This window comes from Callospermophilus lateralis, chromosome 4, assembly GCF_048772815.1.
Source record: "Callospermophilus lateralis isolate mCalLat2 chromosome 4, mCalLat2.hap1, whole genome shotgun sequence".
Classification (NCBI taxonomy): domain Eukaryota; kingdom Metazoa; phylum Chordata; class Mammalia; order Rodentia; family Sciuridae; genus Callospermophilus; species Callospermophilus lateralis.
Window position 1 is genome coordinate 77,785,375 of NC_135308.1, and position 14,937 is coordinate 77,800,311.

General features: G+C 34.7%; 1 protein-coding gene across 1 annotated transcript in view; it reads right to left on the bottom strand.

Moving 5' to 3' along the window:
• Positions 1-14,530, bottom strand: part of LOC143398356 (ovostatin homolog 2-like) — a 60,312-nt gene extending 45,782 nt beyond the window's left edge. Inside the window, exons 1-4 of the mRNA XM_076855324.1 lie at positions 14,475-14,530; positions 14,033-14,216; positions 13,288-13,444; positions 1,467-1,519 (exon numbers count right to left, since the gene is read on the bottom strand). Of these exons, the coding sequence (XP_076711439.1) occupies positions 1,467-1,519; positions 13,288-13,444; positions 14,033-14,216; positions 14,475-14,530 (450 nt within the window). The remainder of the gene's footprint in view (positions 1-1,466; positions 1,520-13,287; positions 13,445-14,032; positions 14,217-14,474) is intronic.
• Between the last annotated feature and the right edge of the window lie 407 nt (positions 14,531-14,937).

The window sequence follows — 14,937 nt, forward strand, 5'->3', positions numbered from 1 at the left end:
TTTAGCTTCTATAAGCTTAACAAGCTTTGATGTAACTGCTCAGTCGATGAGTCAACGTGGGACATCACAACAGAATGGCTAGTTCTCACGAATCTCTTTCTAAATATCTTACTATCCCTAATTTAACCATTGGATCATCTGTTTTTTAAGGAGTGGCTTAGCTTCACCTCTCCCTGACACCTGTAGCAGATGTGGCCAATGCTCTCTATCAGATTACTTTTTCTGGTTCTTTGCACCCAGCCCCAATTTCCCTGAGCTCTGTTCCTACTAGCAGCATTTATCTTTGAACTTCTTGAGAGCCCTGTCATTGGGCCTCTTGGCAAGTTCCTGGGAAGTTATTTCTACATAGGGGACTGCCTCTAACCAACAACCGTCTGGTGCTGAAATATGAAAATATTTCTAAAAATGGAACAAACTCTGAATTATAACATGTGTTCTGGAGTTTCCTGCCCATCAGGCTGATGACTTAGCCTGAAACCAGTTGCACACACGCTTGGCTTCTTCCCTCACACTGTCCTGCTTCCCACAACTCCCATATTGAATTATCTTGAAGCACTTCCTTAATAATTTATTCTTTCATTTTTCTCTGTCTCAGAATCTGATTCTGAGGAAGTGACTTAAATTAATGTCTCTCTTGATATAGGGACTAAGATCTTGGGACTATTAAAGCAGACTCATTTAACATTCTTGATAATTTAAAATATGAAGCAACCATAATGCTTTCATTCATACATTATAAATTCATTCATGCATGCACTATACAATGTTATTCATGCTGTATAATACTCATTCACTCAATACAGAATTTACCCACTATATAATTTAAAAACCTATGATCTGCCATATTCTTTTCTTCCAGATGCCAAGGATGCAATGATTCATTTTCTTTTATGTTTTTAATGCCACTTTCCTTATGGTAATTTTTGTTCTTCCCAAAAAACTCAGTTCTAATGTAATCATTTAGGAGGAATCAATGATTTATATCTTCTCTATCTTTGGATAACAGTTTACTGTAGCACAGTGCTTTATAGTGGTGGCAGTTCAGTAAATTATAGAATTCTGCTTAAAATTGGAAAATATATTTATTTTGTTGATCAAAGAGAAAGAGACAGAGGGAGAAGAAGGGAGAGGGGGAGAGGGGGTGAGGGAGGCGAGGGAAAGGGAGAAAGAGAGAGGGGGAAGAAAGATATACAGAGAGGGAGAGGAGAAGAAAAAGGAGGAAGAGGATGAACAGGAGGAAGAGAGGAAAGAAGGAGGAAGAGTAGGGGGAGAAGGAGAAGTGGAAGAGGATGAGGGAGAAGAAGAAGTATTATAATTCTAAGTGAGGAACACCAATGGTCATAGACTGACTAATGGGAACACAGAACTAACAATTTAAGTCTGATCTCTTCTTTTTCATAGACTAATTTTATAATATGAGAAACAGAACTATGTATATGCTCAACATATTTCCAAGTATAACTTACCATTTCCTCAACAGGCTTCAAATAATCATCCAGAGACATAACTCGAATCATCACTGAAGAAGGAAATAAAACAGTATTTATCATTAGTGTCATAACAGTTTTTCTCCTAAATGGATTAACCTAGGTGAATCAGAAAGCATGAGACTACAACAAATTGTAATGAGTAGAAACACATATATCCAAAGTGATACAAATCAAATACAGGGGCTATGATCTTGAGACTGTTAAAGCAGACTCAGGAAAGAGTTCAGCAAAATGACTTTCTCATTCTTTTACTTCCATCTGCACTTTCTCCTCCCAAGTATCATCATAAAATGTGATCAAGGTTGCTTAATTGCTTTCTTAAAATAATGAAAGAAAGAGGAAGCAAGTGAGATAAGTTAACTTTTTATCTTACTTGTACAATTCATCCCAGAAATTTTGTGTGGACTTAATTCAAGTATGCTTTTTTTTTTCCTGTCTATAGGTCATTAACTAATTCTCTTCTTCCAAAATATGCAGTGTAAGCAACTGCAGGCCCCTCTACTCTCCCACTCTTCTTTATGTCCTATCTGTTCTTAGCCTGATGGCCCTTGTCAAATCCATGTTACAGTGCTGTCAATGAAATTCATTCTGCTTAAAGGTGTTTTCTTTTGCCCCTATTTTCCTCACAGAATGTTCCTTCAATTTCTTTTCTGCACTGAGGTTACCTTTTGCCCTTTAGGTCTCTCTAATGGGAATAATTCATCATCCATATGACTTAAAAATGGGAATAAGTGAACGTGTTAGTGTTCACCAATAATCTTAGTGGCTGTAGTTGCTGAGGCAGGAGGATTTGCGAGTTCAAAACCAGCCTCGATAAAAGTGAGATGCTAAGCAACTCAGGGAGACCCTATAACTCAATGAGACCCTGTCTCTAAATAAAATACAAAATAGGGCTGGGGATATGGCTCAGTGGTCAGGTGCTCCTGAGTTCAATCCCTGATACTTCCTGCATCCAAAATGGGAGTAAGCAAATTGCCAAAGTTACACTTCCAATGAAACAATTTCCTTTTGCTGTAATTAAAGAGAAAGTATTTTAGATGTCATTTGTTTAAAAAAAAAGCAAGTAGCTATTGTCTATTTAAATCATATAAAGGATTTCAATGAGTTAATGGCATTCTTTTCTACCAGATAAATATATCATAGACCATTTTAAAATGCTCCATGGGGTGGGGTCCTTTAGTTGTCCTTTTAAGGAAAGTGAAGATTGGTGTCAAAATTTGTGTCAATAGGTCAATGTTATTACACTTTGGGGAAAAACACCATGCATTTATAGGGTCAGATGGTTAAAACCCTATGTTGTCATCTGGTTAAAGCCCTTTAAAAGGGTTTTTCAAAGTGAGTTAGAGATCAGCTTTGTTAATCTCATTCTTCCAGACTATTGACCCTCTTCTTGTTTCAATTTACTTATGCACATACTCATTTTTTAAATGTTCATTGAGAATATATTTTATCACTCATATGTGTGTGCATGGATTATTGTCAAGTGATGAAGATAAAGAAAAAATGCCTCTGTATATCATGGACCTGTCATAAACTGGCAGAGAAATACCAATCTTATTAAGTCTTATGATTTTAAATGTGATTTCCTGTTTATGGCTCCCCAAAGTCACTGCTCTAACCCTTTCTTCTAACCTAAGGATTTATAAAACATACTTCCTACTTGCTTACTTATCTGCCTTGTTGTTTAAAAACCATCTTGTGTTTAGTGTGTCTAAAAATGAACTCCATTGATACTTTTTTTTTTTTTTTTTTTGGTGGTACTGGGGATTGAACCCAGGGCTTTGAGCATGCCAGGCAAGCTCTCTAGTAACTGAGCTATTATCACCAGTTAAAAATGAACTCCATTTCCTCATTTAAACTTACTCTTAATCCTACTCTTTCACATTTTATAAAAGGGTATTTTTATAACTACAGGTGTTCAGATCAGAAATCCTGGATTTCTTCCAATGTTACCTCCCTATATACTTGCGAAATACTGTGCTTCCCTTGTCACTTGCACAGAATGACTCTCCTCACCCATGTTGCACAACTTCACTTTACTGAAGCCTTTGCTCAATTACCTTAAACAAGTATTTTCCTCTAGCCTCAATCCTTCCACCCACTTGTTAGCACTGCCATTTAGACAATGATTTCTCCTTTAGTCTGTCATTAAGTTTATTCAACACATAAAGGTCTTTTTCTTGGTCTCTTTTAAGATACACTAACTGGATCTCTGCCATTGGAGATGCCCTAAACTACTTAATCCTTCTATAGTCATAAAAGCAACCCTCTGAAGACTAAATCTTATCTTTTCTCTGAAGAAAACCTCCCATTTCGAAATAAGTGTGTCTTAATAACTTAATGTGCAAGTAACATTTCTCTTTAGAAAACTCCAGCCTTACCTCCCTTCTAAACTCCCCTCCCTTCCAGCCTCCTATCTAGCCTCTCCCCATGGTGTCACCTAACTTGAAACCATTTAGCATGTCCCTCTGTGTTATTTCATTATGAGCACTATCTTTATTTCTGTCACTTCTGTCTATAATAACTTTAATCCTTTTCTTAAAAAAAAAAAGAGACTGATTTCCTTATTTAACTTATTTCCTACATGCTAGAATCATGGGTGCCTTATTTTTTCTTTGTTAAGCAATATTTTCTTCAATGCTCTTTTTTAATACTAGAGTATATATCTCTGAGGAAAACTGCCCATCCCACACCTCTCCTGTATGAACATCTAGGAGAGTAAATCCCTAACAGTACCACCACTCTGTGTGAACTTGTATCCTGGACCGGTCACCTGGATGGCTACCTGATCCAAACTGAACAGTCATATAATTTAATTTGACATTGTTCACTTATGCCTCTAGGAAAAACTTACTGCTAAAAGAATGCCAAACTGTCAATATTCTTCATAAGATGATGATGGTTGTCACTGGAAACATAATAAATGAATAAGTTTCTTTTCTGCTGAGTGGGTGTGCTCCTATTTTCTCTAGACTAGTAAGTTAATTAAAATAATCTCTCCTTAAGTTTTAAGAGTTTTGTTTTTGGACCTTAATTCATCTTCAGATTTTTGGTGAACTTTTTTTTGGCATGACTCCCTAGCCATTCACCACACAGCCAGTCTACTAATCCCCACTGAGAAGTAGCAGTGGGTTAGTGGAGTGGCAGAGTTAGTGGCCTGGGCAAGCTGGAACATGGGCAGTGAGCACTGACCATGGCCAGGTGGAGCCCAATATGCTAGCTCAAGCTGGAGGTGTGGTATGCCAGGGTACACCTGACCTGGTGTCTCACAGCAGCCTTACCTAGCTAAGCTAATGCCCCATTGAAGAAGCCCACATTATCCCCACCCCTGGCATTCACAGTCTGCAGATCTCAACCTCCTAGGAAACTAGGATTGCAGGCCAAGAGTGAGATAATAGAAGTGGGGCCCATCATTAAGAACTGTAGCACATTTCTGTGCCACAGAGGCCTGAAGCTTATGCAGGCCCCACTTGCCAGCAGAAATGGAAAAACTTTAGTTTCATTTCTTCCTCTATTCAAGTGCCTGACATCTTTAAAGATTTACCAATGAGTATATACCTTTAAAAGGGAACTATAATATTAAGCCTAATGTTTAAATAATAAAAATCTCTTTGTTCAACAGGTTTTGTTTTGAAGAAGTATTTTAAACAAATGAAATAAAACTCTTACTACAGAATTCTTGGAACAAAAATCAGGTAGTAATTATGCTTTGGGAGGAATTTGCAATCTGAAATTATACTAGTTGGAACCTGCTCTAAATTTTTTAAGGATTACTGTCCAAATTACCTATGAGATAGCAGACAAGTTACATGGCCACCCTGTCCTTACTTCTGATTTCTGAGTTAGAATTCTTTGCTTTTTTTTTTGATATGAGGTAAGTTTGGTAAGAAGTGATTACAATAACCAGTAAAATCCCAGTCAGACAAGTACATAATTTTCAGCCAGCCAGATAATTCTGGTTAAAGATTTTAATCACAATAAGGTAAGATACTTCAATGTAAGATAAAGGCCAATTTTGAAAGTTGGAAAATACAAAGTTAAAAAAATGCATGTAGCTAATTTATAAACCTTTTCTTAAGAGTTTTAAATGGTTAAATTTATTATGAAAGTCATCAATAACTTCTTGTATAATTTTTAGTTTGCATTGATGTCATATAATCTGTAATTTCTTAGAAGGAGACAGAATGAGAAATAGATATGCATCAAAATGAAGATAGTGGTCACATAGGAAGCTATAACAAATCATATGTGCCCTGAAGTTTTAGCATAAGGTCATAGTTAATATGGCAATGTACTTATATAAAAGAAGAACTGCTATAATGAGTAAACCAGGAACAGTTACAGCATTATATATCAGATATGAATGGCTTTTTTAAACTGTATATCCTTTAATTGTCTAATACTCAATCTTCATTTTATGCAGTATAGAAAAACCATTTCTGTGCACATAAGGTCCTTTATTAGAAAGTAGATAGGATAAGAATAATAAAGAAATTCATTTTGATTAAGTTTTTACATTTCTATGCTGTTTGAAGTAGTAGCTTCCTTACCAACCTCTGCCTTCTGCAATTCTTCTTAGCAAGAATCTAGGAACGTTCCTTGGCATTTGCTTGTGTCTACTATATACAATCTTCCTCCTCCTGAGCACGGCTAAACCCACCACAAGTAAATTTATAGTGTTTGTTCAAAAACCGTTGGTGCTGTCTAAATTTTAGCACTGATCAATACCTTGGTTTTCTTATGCAGTGCTTCTGTTTCCCTTTGGTAACCCAGTACTGATGTGAACTCCCATGTTTTTGACTGCCCTGTAGTGAGGAAGTGATGGCAAAGGTCTATCTAACACCATAAAAACAAACCAAAACATCAAAAGACCCTTGGATCTTGGACTTTTTCTGAGAAAGGGGAGTGGAAGGGTGTGGGATGAAAATACTCATACATCTCAGTTCTTACAATGTCAGTATTTTTCATCTCCTGTTTGGGCTTTGCATAGTCATAGCATGTTGATGCCTAAGAAGCCTGTGATTTAAGAAAAACCCAACTTACTCAAACCCACCTCAAAGATCAAGTGTCAACTAGCAGGTCAGTGCTAAAACAATTTTTCTGTCTCCTGAGCAGAAAAAGAAAAGACCTATAAAATTTATTTTTAAAACACAGATTTTAAAACATTTTTTGCTTTCAGAGCAAAATGGACTTTTAACAAACTACTTTTTTTTTGGTGGGTGGGATTTTACTGGGGATTGAACTCAGGTGCACTTGACCACTAAGCCATATCCCTAGCCCTAATTTGTATTTTATTTAGACAGGATCTCACTGAATTGTTTAGCTTTTGCTGAGGCTGGGTTTGAAGTCATGATCTTCCTGTCTCAGCCTCCTGAGCCACTGGGATTAACAAACTTCTTAAATAATTAATTTTAGTCACTGAAGCTTGAGAACAATTGTAGCTACTCAGATTTTTGTGCTATTATATGTAAACAACTAGAAAGAAATAGTTATAACATATCCATGTTCATACATGATAATTATACCTAATAGTATATCCTGGAGTAAGTATATATCCTAATATTATGTCCTGGAGGACAATAACTGATAAGGTATTACAGCTGGCTATTTATATCATGGGGTATAAATCTATGGATTCAACTAATCAGACATTAAAAATACTCATATACAAAACAATTGTATCTGTGATGAACATGTATAGATGTACAAAGATTTTTCTTGTTATTATTCCCCAAGCAACACAGTATGACAGCTGTTTATAAACACTACCTATGTATTAGTAATAAATAATGTAGGGATGATTTAAAGTATGGAGGATGTGCATAATTTCTAGGCAAATTCTATACAATTTTTAAATTTTTATATTTTGGTAGGTATAGAATCAAGGGATATTTACCACTGTGCCACATCCACAGCACTTTTATTTTTTTAAAAAAAATTGAAACATAGTCTCTCTAAGTTGCTGAGGACTTGCTAAACTGCATTGAGGTTGGGCTTGAATTTCTGATTCTCCTGCCTTAGCCTCCCAAGTCACTGGAATTACAGGCATAAGTCATCATGCCCAGAAACAGTATGCTATTTTATAAATAATGTGAGCATCCATAAGGTTTGATAATTTCACATTGTATACTGAGAGACAATCGTATTTTTCTGAATATATTTAAGAAAGCTAAAATGCTCTGAAAAAATAATATAAAAGGTAAAAATACATTTAGTTCAGAATGATTTTAATGTATCCTTATCTTCAATAAAAAGATCATCAAAACAGCCAATAAAGATATTTCCAAACTAAATAATACCATTGATAATTCAAATAGACCTAATAGACACCTACAGAATATTTTACTCCAAAAAAGCCGAATTTGCCTTCTTCTCAGCAACTCATGGAACCTTTCCCAAAATAGACCATATTCTAGATCACAGTGTAAGTTTTAGCAAACACAAACAAATTGATACAATCCCATGCATCATATTGGGTTATAATTGAATGAAACCAGAACCCAAAAGTAAGAAAAATAATAGAAATCAAACACATGAAGATTGAACAATACTTTCTTAAGTGAAGAATGAATCAAAGAAGAAATAAGAGGATTCAAGAAATTCTTTTTTTTTTTTTTTGAGAGAGGAGAGAGAGAGATAGAGGAGAGAGAGAAAGAGAATTTTTTTTAGTATTTATTTTTCAGTTTTCGGTGGACACATCTTTATTTTTATGTGGTGCTGAGGATCAAACCCAGTGTCCCGCGCATGCCAGGTGAGTGCATTACCGCTTGAGCCACATCCCCAGCCCCAAGGATTCAAGAAATTCTTAGAAACAAATGAGAATACAGATACAACATATTATATCAAAATCTGTGGGGCAGGATGAAAGCAGTTCTAAGAAGAAAATTGTACAGCATTGAATGCCTACATTTAAGTTACAATTAAAAAAGAGAGATTCCAACCAAATAAAGTAATATTCCACCTCAAGGACTCAGAAATGGAAGAACAAATTAATTCTAAAATCAGTTTAAGACAGATCAGAGCCAAGATTAATGAAATTGAGAATAGTAGAAGAACACAACAAATCAATGCAACAAAAAGTTGATTCTTTGAAAAGATAAATAAAATTGATAAACTCCTAGTCAAATGAACCAAAAAATAAAAAAGAAAGAGAGAAGATCCAAGTAAACAAAATCAGAAATGAAAGTGGAGATATCACCAAGACAATTCTGAAATCCGGAGGACCATTAGAAACTACTTTGAAAATTTATATTCTAATAAATTGGAAAATCTAGAAGATATTGACATATTTCTAGGCACATATAACCTGCTCAAATTGAACCAAGAAGATATAGAAGGTCTAAACTGACCAATATCAAGTAGTGAAATTGAAACAGTAATTAAAACCTTCCAAAAAAGAAAGACCACGGGGCTGGGGCTGTGGCTCAAGTGGTAGCACACTTGCCTGGCATGTGTGCAGCCTGGGTTCGATCCTCAGCACCACATACAAACAAAGATGTTGTGTCCTCTGAAAACTAAAAAATAAATATTAAAAATTCTCTCTCTCTCTCTCAATCTCTCTCTCTATCTCTCTCTCTCTCTCTTAAAATAAGAAAAGAAAGAAAGACCACAAACCTAATGAATTCTCAGTTGAGTTCCACCAGACCTTTAAAGAAGAAGAAAAATCAGGTTTTCTCAAACTATTCCATAACATTGAGAAGGATGGACTACCTCCAAACATTCTATAAAGTGAGTATCACCCTGATACCAAAACTAGGCAAAGATGCATAAAGAAAACTACAGATCAATATCCCTAATGAACATAGATGCAACGAAGTATTAGCACACACTTTCAAAGACATTTCAAGAAGATAATATATCATGATCAAGTAGACTTTATCTAAGGAAGGCAAGGTTGGTTCAACATATGCAAATCAATAAACATAATTCACCACTTGAATAGAATGAAGAACAAAATCATCCAATCTTCTCAATAGATGCAGAAAAGGCTTTTGATAAAATCCAGCACAGACTCATGTTAAAAATGCTAGACAAGCTAGGGATAGAAAGAACTTACTCAACAATATAAGGGTTATATGTGACAAACTCAAAGCCAACATCATACTGATTGGAATAAAACTGAAAGCATTTCCTCTAAAATTAGGAATAAGACAAAGATGTCCACTCTCACTACTTTTATTCAATATAGTTTTGAAACTCTAGGCAGAGGAATCAAGAAAGAGAAGCAAATTAAAGGGATACAAATGGAAAAAGAACTCAAACTATCTCTGCTGATGACATGATCCTACATTTAGAGGACCTAAAAAATTGCATCAGAAGACTTCTAGAGCTGATAAATGAATTAAGCAAAGTAGCAGGATACAAGATCAACATTCATAGATCAATAGATTTTCTACACTGCAACAGTGATTCTGCTGAGAAAGAATTCAAGAAGGACATCTCTTTCAAATAACCTGAAAAAAATCTGGAAATTAATCTAACCAAGGAGGTGAAAGATCTGTACAATGAAAACTGAAGAACACTAAGGAAATAGAAGAACACTGTAGAAGATGGAAACACCTCCCATGTTCTTGAATAGGAAGAATTTAAATATTGTCAAAATGCCCATACTACTAGAAGTGTTATACAGATTCAATGTAATTCCAAGAAAAATACCAGTGACCAGCTTCACAGAACTAGAAAAACAGTCCTTAAATTAATTTAAAGAACAAGATACCCATAATAGCCAAAGCAATTCTAACCAAGAGGAGTGATGTAGGAGACATCACAATATTCAATTTCAAATTATACTTCAGAACTATAACAAAATCAGTATAGTATTTGCATCAAAATAGACACGAAGTCCAATGGAATAGAATGTGGGACGCAGAGACAAACCTACATAGGTACAGTCATCTGATACTTGATAAAGGTGTCAAAAATGTATGTTGGAGAAAAAAAATAGCCTTTTTAACAATTGGTACTGGGAAAACTGGATATACATATATATAAGAATGAAACTAGATCCTTATTCCTCACTCTGTACAAAATTGAAATCAAAATGCATCAAAGACTTGGGAATTAGAACAGAAACTTCAAATAGCTGTATTAATAAACAGAATAAATAATGAACTCAAAAAACTCAATGCCAAAAAGCCCTCAAGTAACAAAATTATTAAATGGGCCAAAGAACTAAATAGAAATTTCTTAAAAATAGAAACACAAATGGTCAAGAAATATATGAAAAAATATTTAACATCTGTAGCAATCAGGGAAATGCAAATCAAAACTGTACCACTGTTTCATCTCACTTTAGTGAAAATGGTAATTATCGAGAACATTAATACTAATAAATTCTGCCCAGGATACAGGGAAAAAGTACACCCATACATTGTTGGTAGAACTTCAAATTAGTACAACCACTCTGGAAAGCAGTGTGGAGACTCCTTAAAAAACTAGGAATGGAACCACCATTTGCCCAGTTCTCCCACTCCCTGGTATTTATCCAAAGGAATGAAAATCATCATATTACAGTGATATGGCCACTTCAGTGTTTATAGAAACACAATTTACAATAGTCAAATTATGTAATCAACCCAGATGTCTGTGAATAGATGAATGGATCACGAAAATGTTGTATATATACATGAGGAAGTTTTACTTAGCCATAAAGAAGAACAAAATAATGGCATTTGCTGGTAAATTGGTGAAAATGGAGAACCTTAGGCTTAGTAAAATAAGCCAGACTCAGAAAAATCAAGGGCCAAATTTTTCTCTCAAATGTGAAATCCAGAGCAAAAAAATATCTACATCTCTATCTATCTATCTATCTATCTATCTATCTATGAGAATGAAGGCAGCTGGGGACTGGATCAAATATCATAAATATACAGAAAAGCTCAATGGAGTAGATCAGTAGGAGAATAAGAGGGAAGGAGGGAGAACAGAAAAGGGAAGGAAGTATCCATTGAATTTAACAAAATCATGTTAAATTCCAAAGGGAATTTCACCATTATGTATATGTAGAAAGTACCAATCAAAAATAAATAGAGAAGTGAGAAGAAAGTCAGTAGAGCAGAGGAAGGAGAGTAGTGGGAGAGAGTGGGGGGAGCTAAAGAGGGGAAGTTGTGGATTGAAATATAATTCTTTGCATGTGTGATTTTGTCAAAATGAACCCAACTACTAAGTATACCTACAATGCTGTAATAAAAAATACATCTAGTTTAAATGAATTATATTTTTAAATTTTTTAAAAATTTATATATGACAGCAGAATGCATTACAATTTGTATATATAGAGAGAGCACAATTTTTGATATCTCTGGTTGTATACAAAGAATATTCATGCCAAATTGGTGTCTTCATAAATATACTTTGGGTAGTAATGATCATCACATAAATGAAATATATTTTTAACTGACACATGAAAATAGTTTAACAGCATGTTTCATTAAACTTTAAATATATGAGTGCATGGAATTTTCCCAATATGTATATCAAAAATAAATGTCACCATATATTATATTACAGATATATAAATATTTAAGTCTCAATTTATTATTCAACAGGATCATACTTGCAAGTCTAATGAGAACATCATCCTGTCATATGTCAAAAGAAGTAATATTTTTAAATTTTTTGTTTATTCTTTTTTAAAAGGAGCCTGTTTGAGGAGCAGAAGTATAGAATCACTCAGGTCTGTTTTTTCCTCAAACCTTTACTCTATGTTCATGTCCACTCTTCTTGTCCAAGCACATTGTGCTACTCATTACAACATCACAACTACTAATGGCTTAAAAAAACAATGTGCTATAACAATATGTGCAGATTTCTCAGAATAATCCTCATAGTGGATTACATGTCATAATTCCCAAAGCCATAGTGACGCCTCATAGATATTTCTCAACTGCATGAAAATGCCACTTCAGCTCACAATCAGGGCTTTTCTTCAACTGTCATTTATTTCATTTCTTATTCCTTCCATTTATTTTCTTTACTCCAAATAAGTTTATCTCTTTAACATTTTAAGGTCTGGCTTTTGAGTTAATTCTACCTCCATGTTTTCTTGTGTTCCATTAGCTTATGAGAAATGTCTGCCTTTTTAAGATTGTAGCTGTGTTCCTGATTTCTTTCTAAACCCAGGAGAGAAGGCTTTTCTGTTTAATTCAACATCATGCAGGGCAATTACTTAGCCACTAGGAGAACCTCTCTCTTCGTTTCTCCCCCCCCGCCACCCCCGTTTCTGTGTGTGTGTGTGTGTGTGTGTGTGTGTGTGTGTGTATTTTTGATACTAAGAACTGAACACAGGGCCTGGAGCATGCTAGGCAAGCACTCTATCACTTAGTTACACTGCTGGCCCATTTTATAATTTTGTGAGGAGCTCTTGCTATAAGTTTCCCAGGCTTGCCTTGAACTTGTGATCCTCTTGCCTGAGTTTCCAAAGTAGCTGAAATTACAGTTGTGCACCACTGTTCCTGGCTCTTAATATGTTCTTGAAACACTTTGTTGCTTTTTAATTTCTAATTCAACCATGATTCCTAAATTCACATAAGTTGAAATGTCATGGTTTCCAAACATATACATTACTAGATATTAGTATATTGAGAAATTCTTTAAAAATAGTTTCTGAGGCTCCCTACCCAAGACATACTGAAATTAAATTTCAAACATTTAGGTAACATGAGCTATTTTGTATTTTAAAGCAATCTCCCTAGTAGATTTTAATGCAATAAATTTTCTGAGCTTGTATTATATACTATCATTTTAAACATTCTATAACTGATATTAGCTGAGGGTAACAGAATGTAGGTATACACACCTTTCTGTCCAGGCATGTAGATGGATTTATCTGTCTGCACAAAGACCACATTTTCCCTGGGGCTGATTGCCACAGCTCTTCTCTCTTCCAGATTGATTGTGCCTCCTTTAGCCGAGAATGTGATGAAAGCCACTGGGTCCAATCTGGCCTGAGGAACCTAGGGAGCAAATAAATACATACTTCATGAGACTGGTGTTTTGTCAGGAGATCTCCATGACTAATTGTGTGTTATTAACCAGTGAATTTAAATCCGTAACTTGTTGTTTCTATTTATTGAATAACCCATCTTGTTCATTTTTCTTGCTTCTGTCACATCATTTAGATAAATTATCTCATCATTTAAATAAATTCTCCTTTATCTTTGTTGTTGTTGTTATTGATGGTACTAGGGATTGAACCCAGATCCTTGCACATGCTAGGGTGCTAGGTAAGTACTCTACCACTGAGCTGCATCTCTAGCCTTCTTAAAATATTCCATTTCTCTCTGTGTGTATGTATGTGTGTGCATGTGGGTGTTTTCTTCTCTTCAATAAATTTCTTTTAAAATAGTAAATAGACTTTTCTCCTTGCCTCCATTTATAACTGTACTTACATTATCTGAAACTGAGGAGTATATTGTTTTTGAAAACATTAAAATAACTTTATATAGACAGGCAAATAACATTTGTCCTTAAAAGTCAGTTTTTTGGGTGCCTTTCATGCCCCTGCAGTATTTTCTCTATAGTGAGCAGAATGAAATGTTTACCTCAAAGCTGAAGCATTTGAAGACATTTTCTCCTGTAACCTGCTCTTCAAGTATTTTGGTCTGGACCTCACCATAGTTGATGGAGACAGTCAAAACAAGAAACTCAGTCACATTAAAAAGCTGAACACAAGCTTTATCCAAAGAGCCTTCTTGGAGAACAGAAGGAACCAGCAGAACATACTGCCTACAAAATTTAAGCAGGAACATTAAAATTGTCAAAGAAATGTATTTGATACTTAGCTATTATTTAGTTATCTAAAGGATTGCAGTTTAAGAAATATGTACTGTTTCTCGATGTTAGAGACATACAGCATGCTAAATTAGAGGTTATTAAATTCATGAAATAGGAATATGCTGCCTGTGAGTTGAATTCATGAATTCATCAAGAATAATACCATTTGCAAAAAAGCAAGTAATTTGTCATTAGTTCTATGAAAATTACCATCTGTCTTCATGCAATGCTTTTGCTCCTGAACTGATACCCACATTCCATTTCATTTTTTCCTAGTGTTTGTCTAGCTTTTTTCCCCCAGCAATTGTTTGACATCTCTTCATTGGTATAAATATTGTGTTATAATTTTATCAGCAGACATGTTAACAGAGAAAATGGTACCATTCAAATTCAGAATTCATTACAAATTAACATGTTTACTATGCTATGTAAGGATATATTTAAAATCTAATCTCTGCAATAAAAATATGACAAGTTCTGATTTTTAATATCAAGCTCTATTTGGGTTCCACATGAAATAACAAAATTCTATGCAATCACTTACACTTGGGGAGACTGAGAAAGAGACAGATGAAAGAGAAGAACACCCAGAAGTATTTTCATCCACTTCATGATCCAAATAGACAAAGAAGTCAATAGACTGTGCTCTCTATATCCACACGTGAGTCAATGT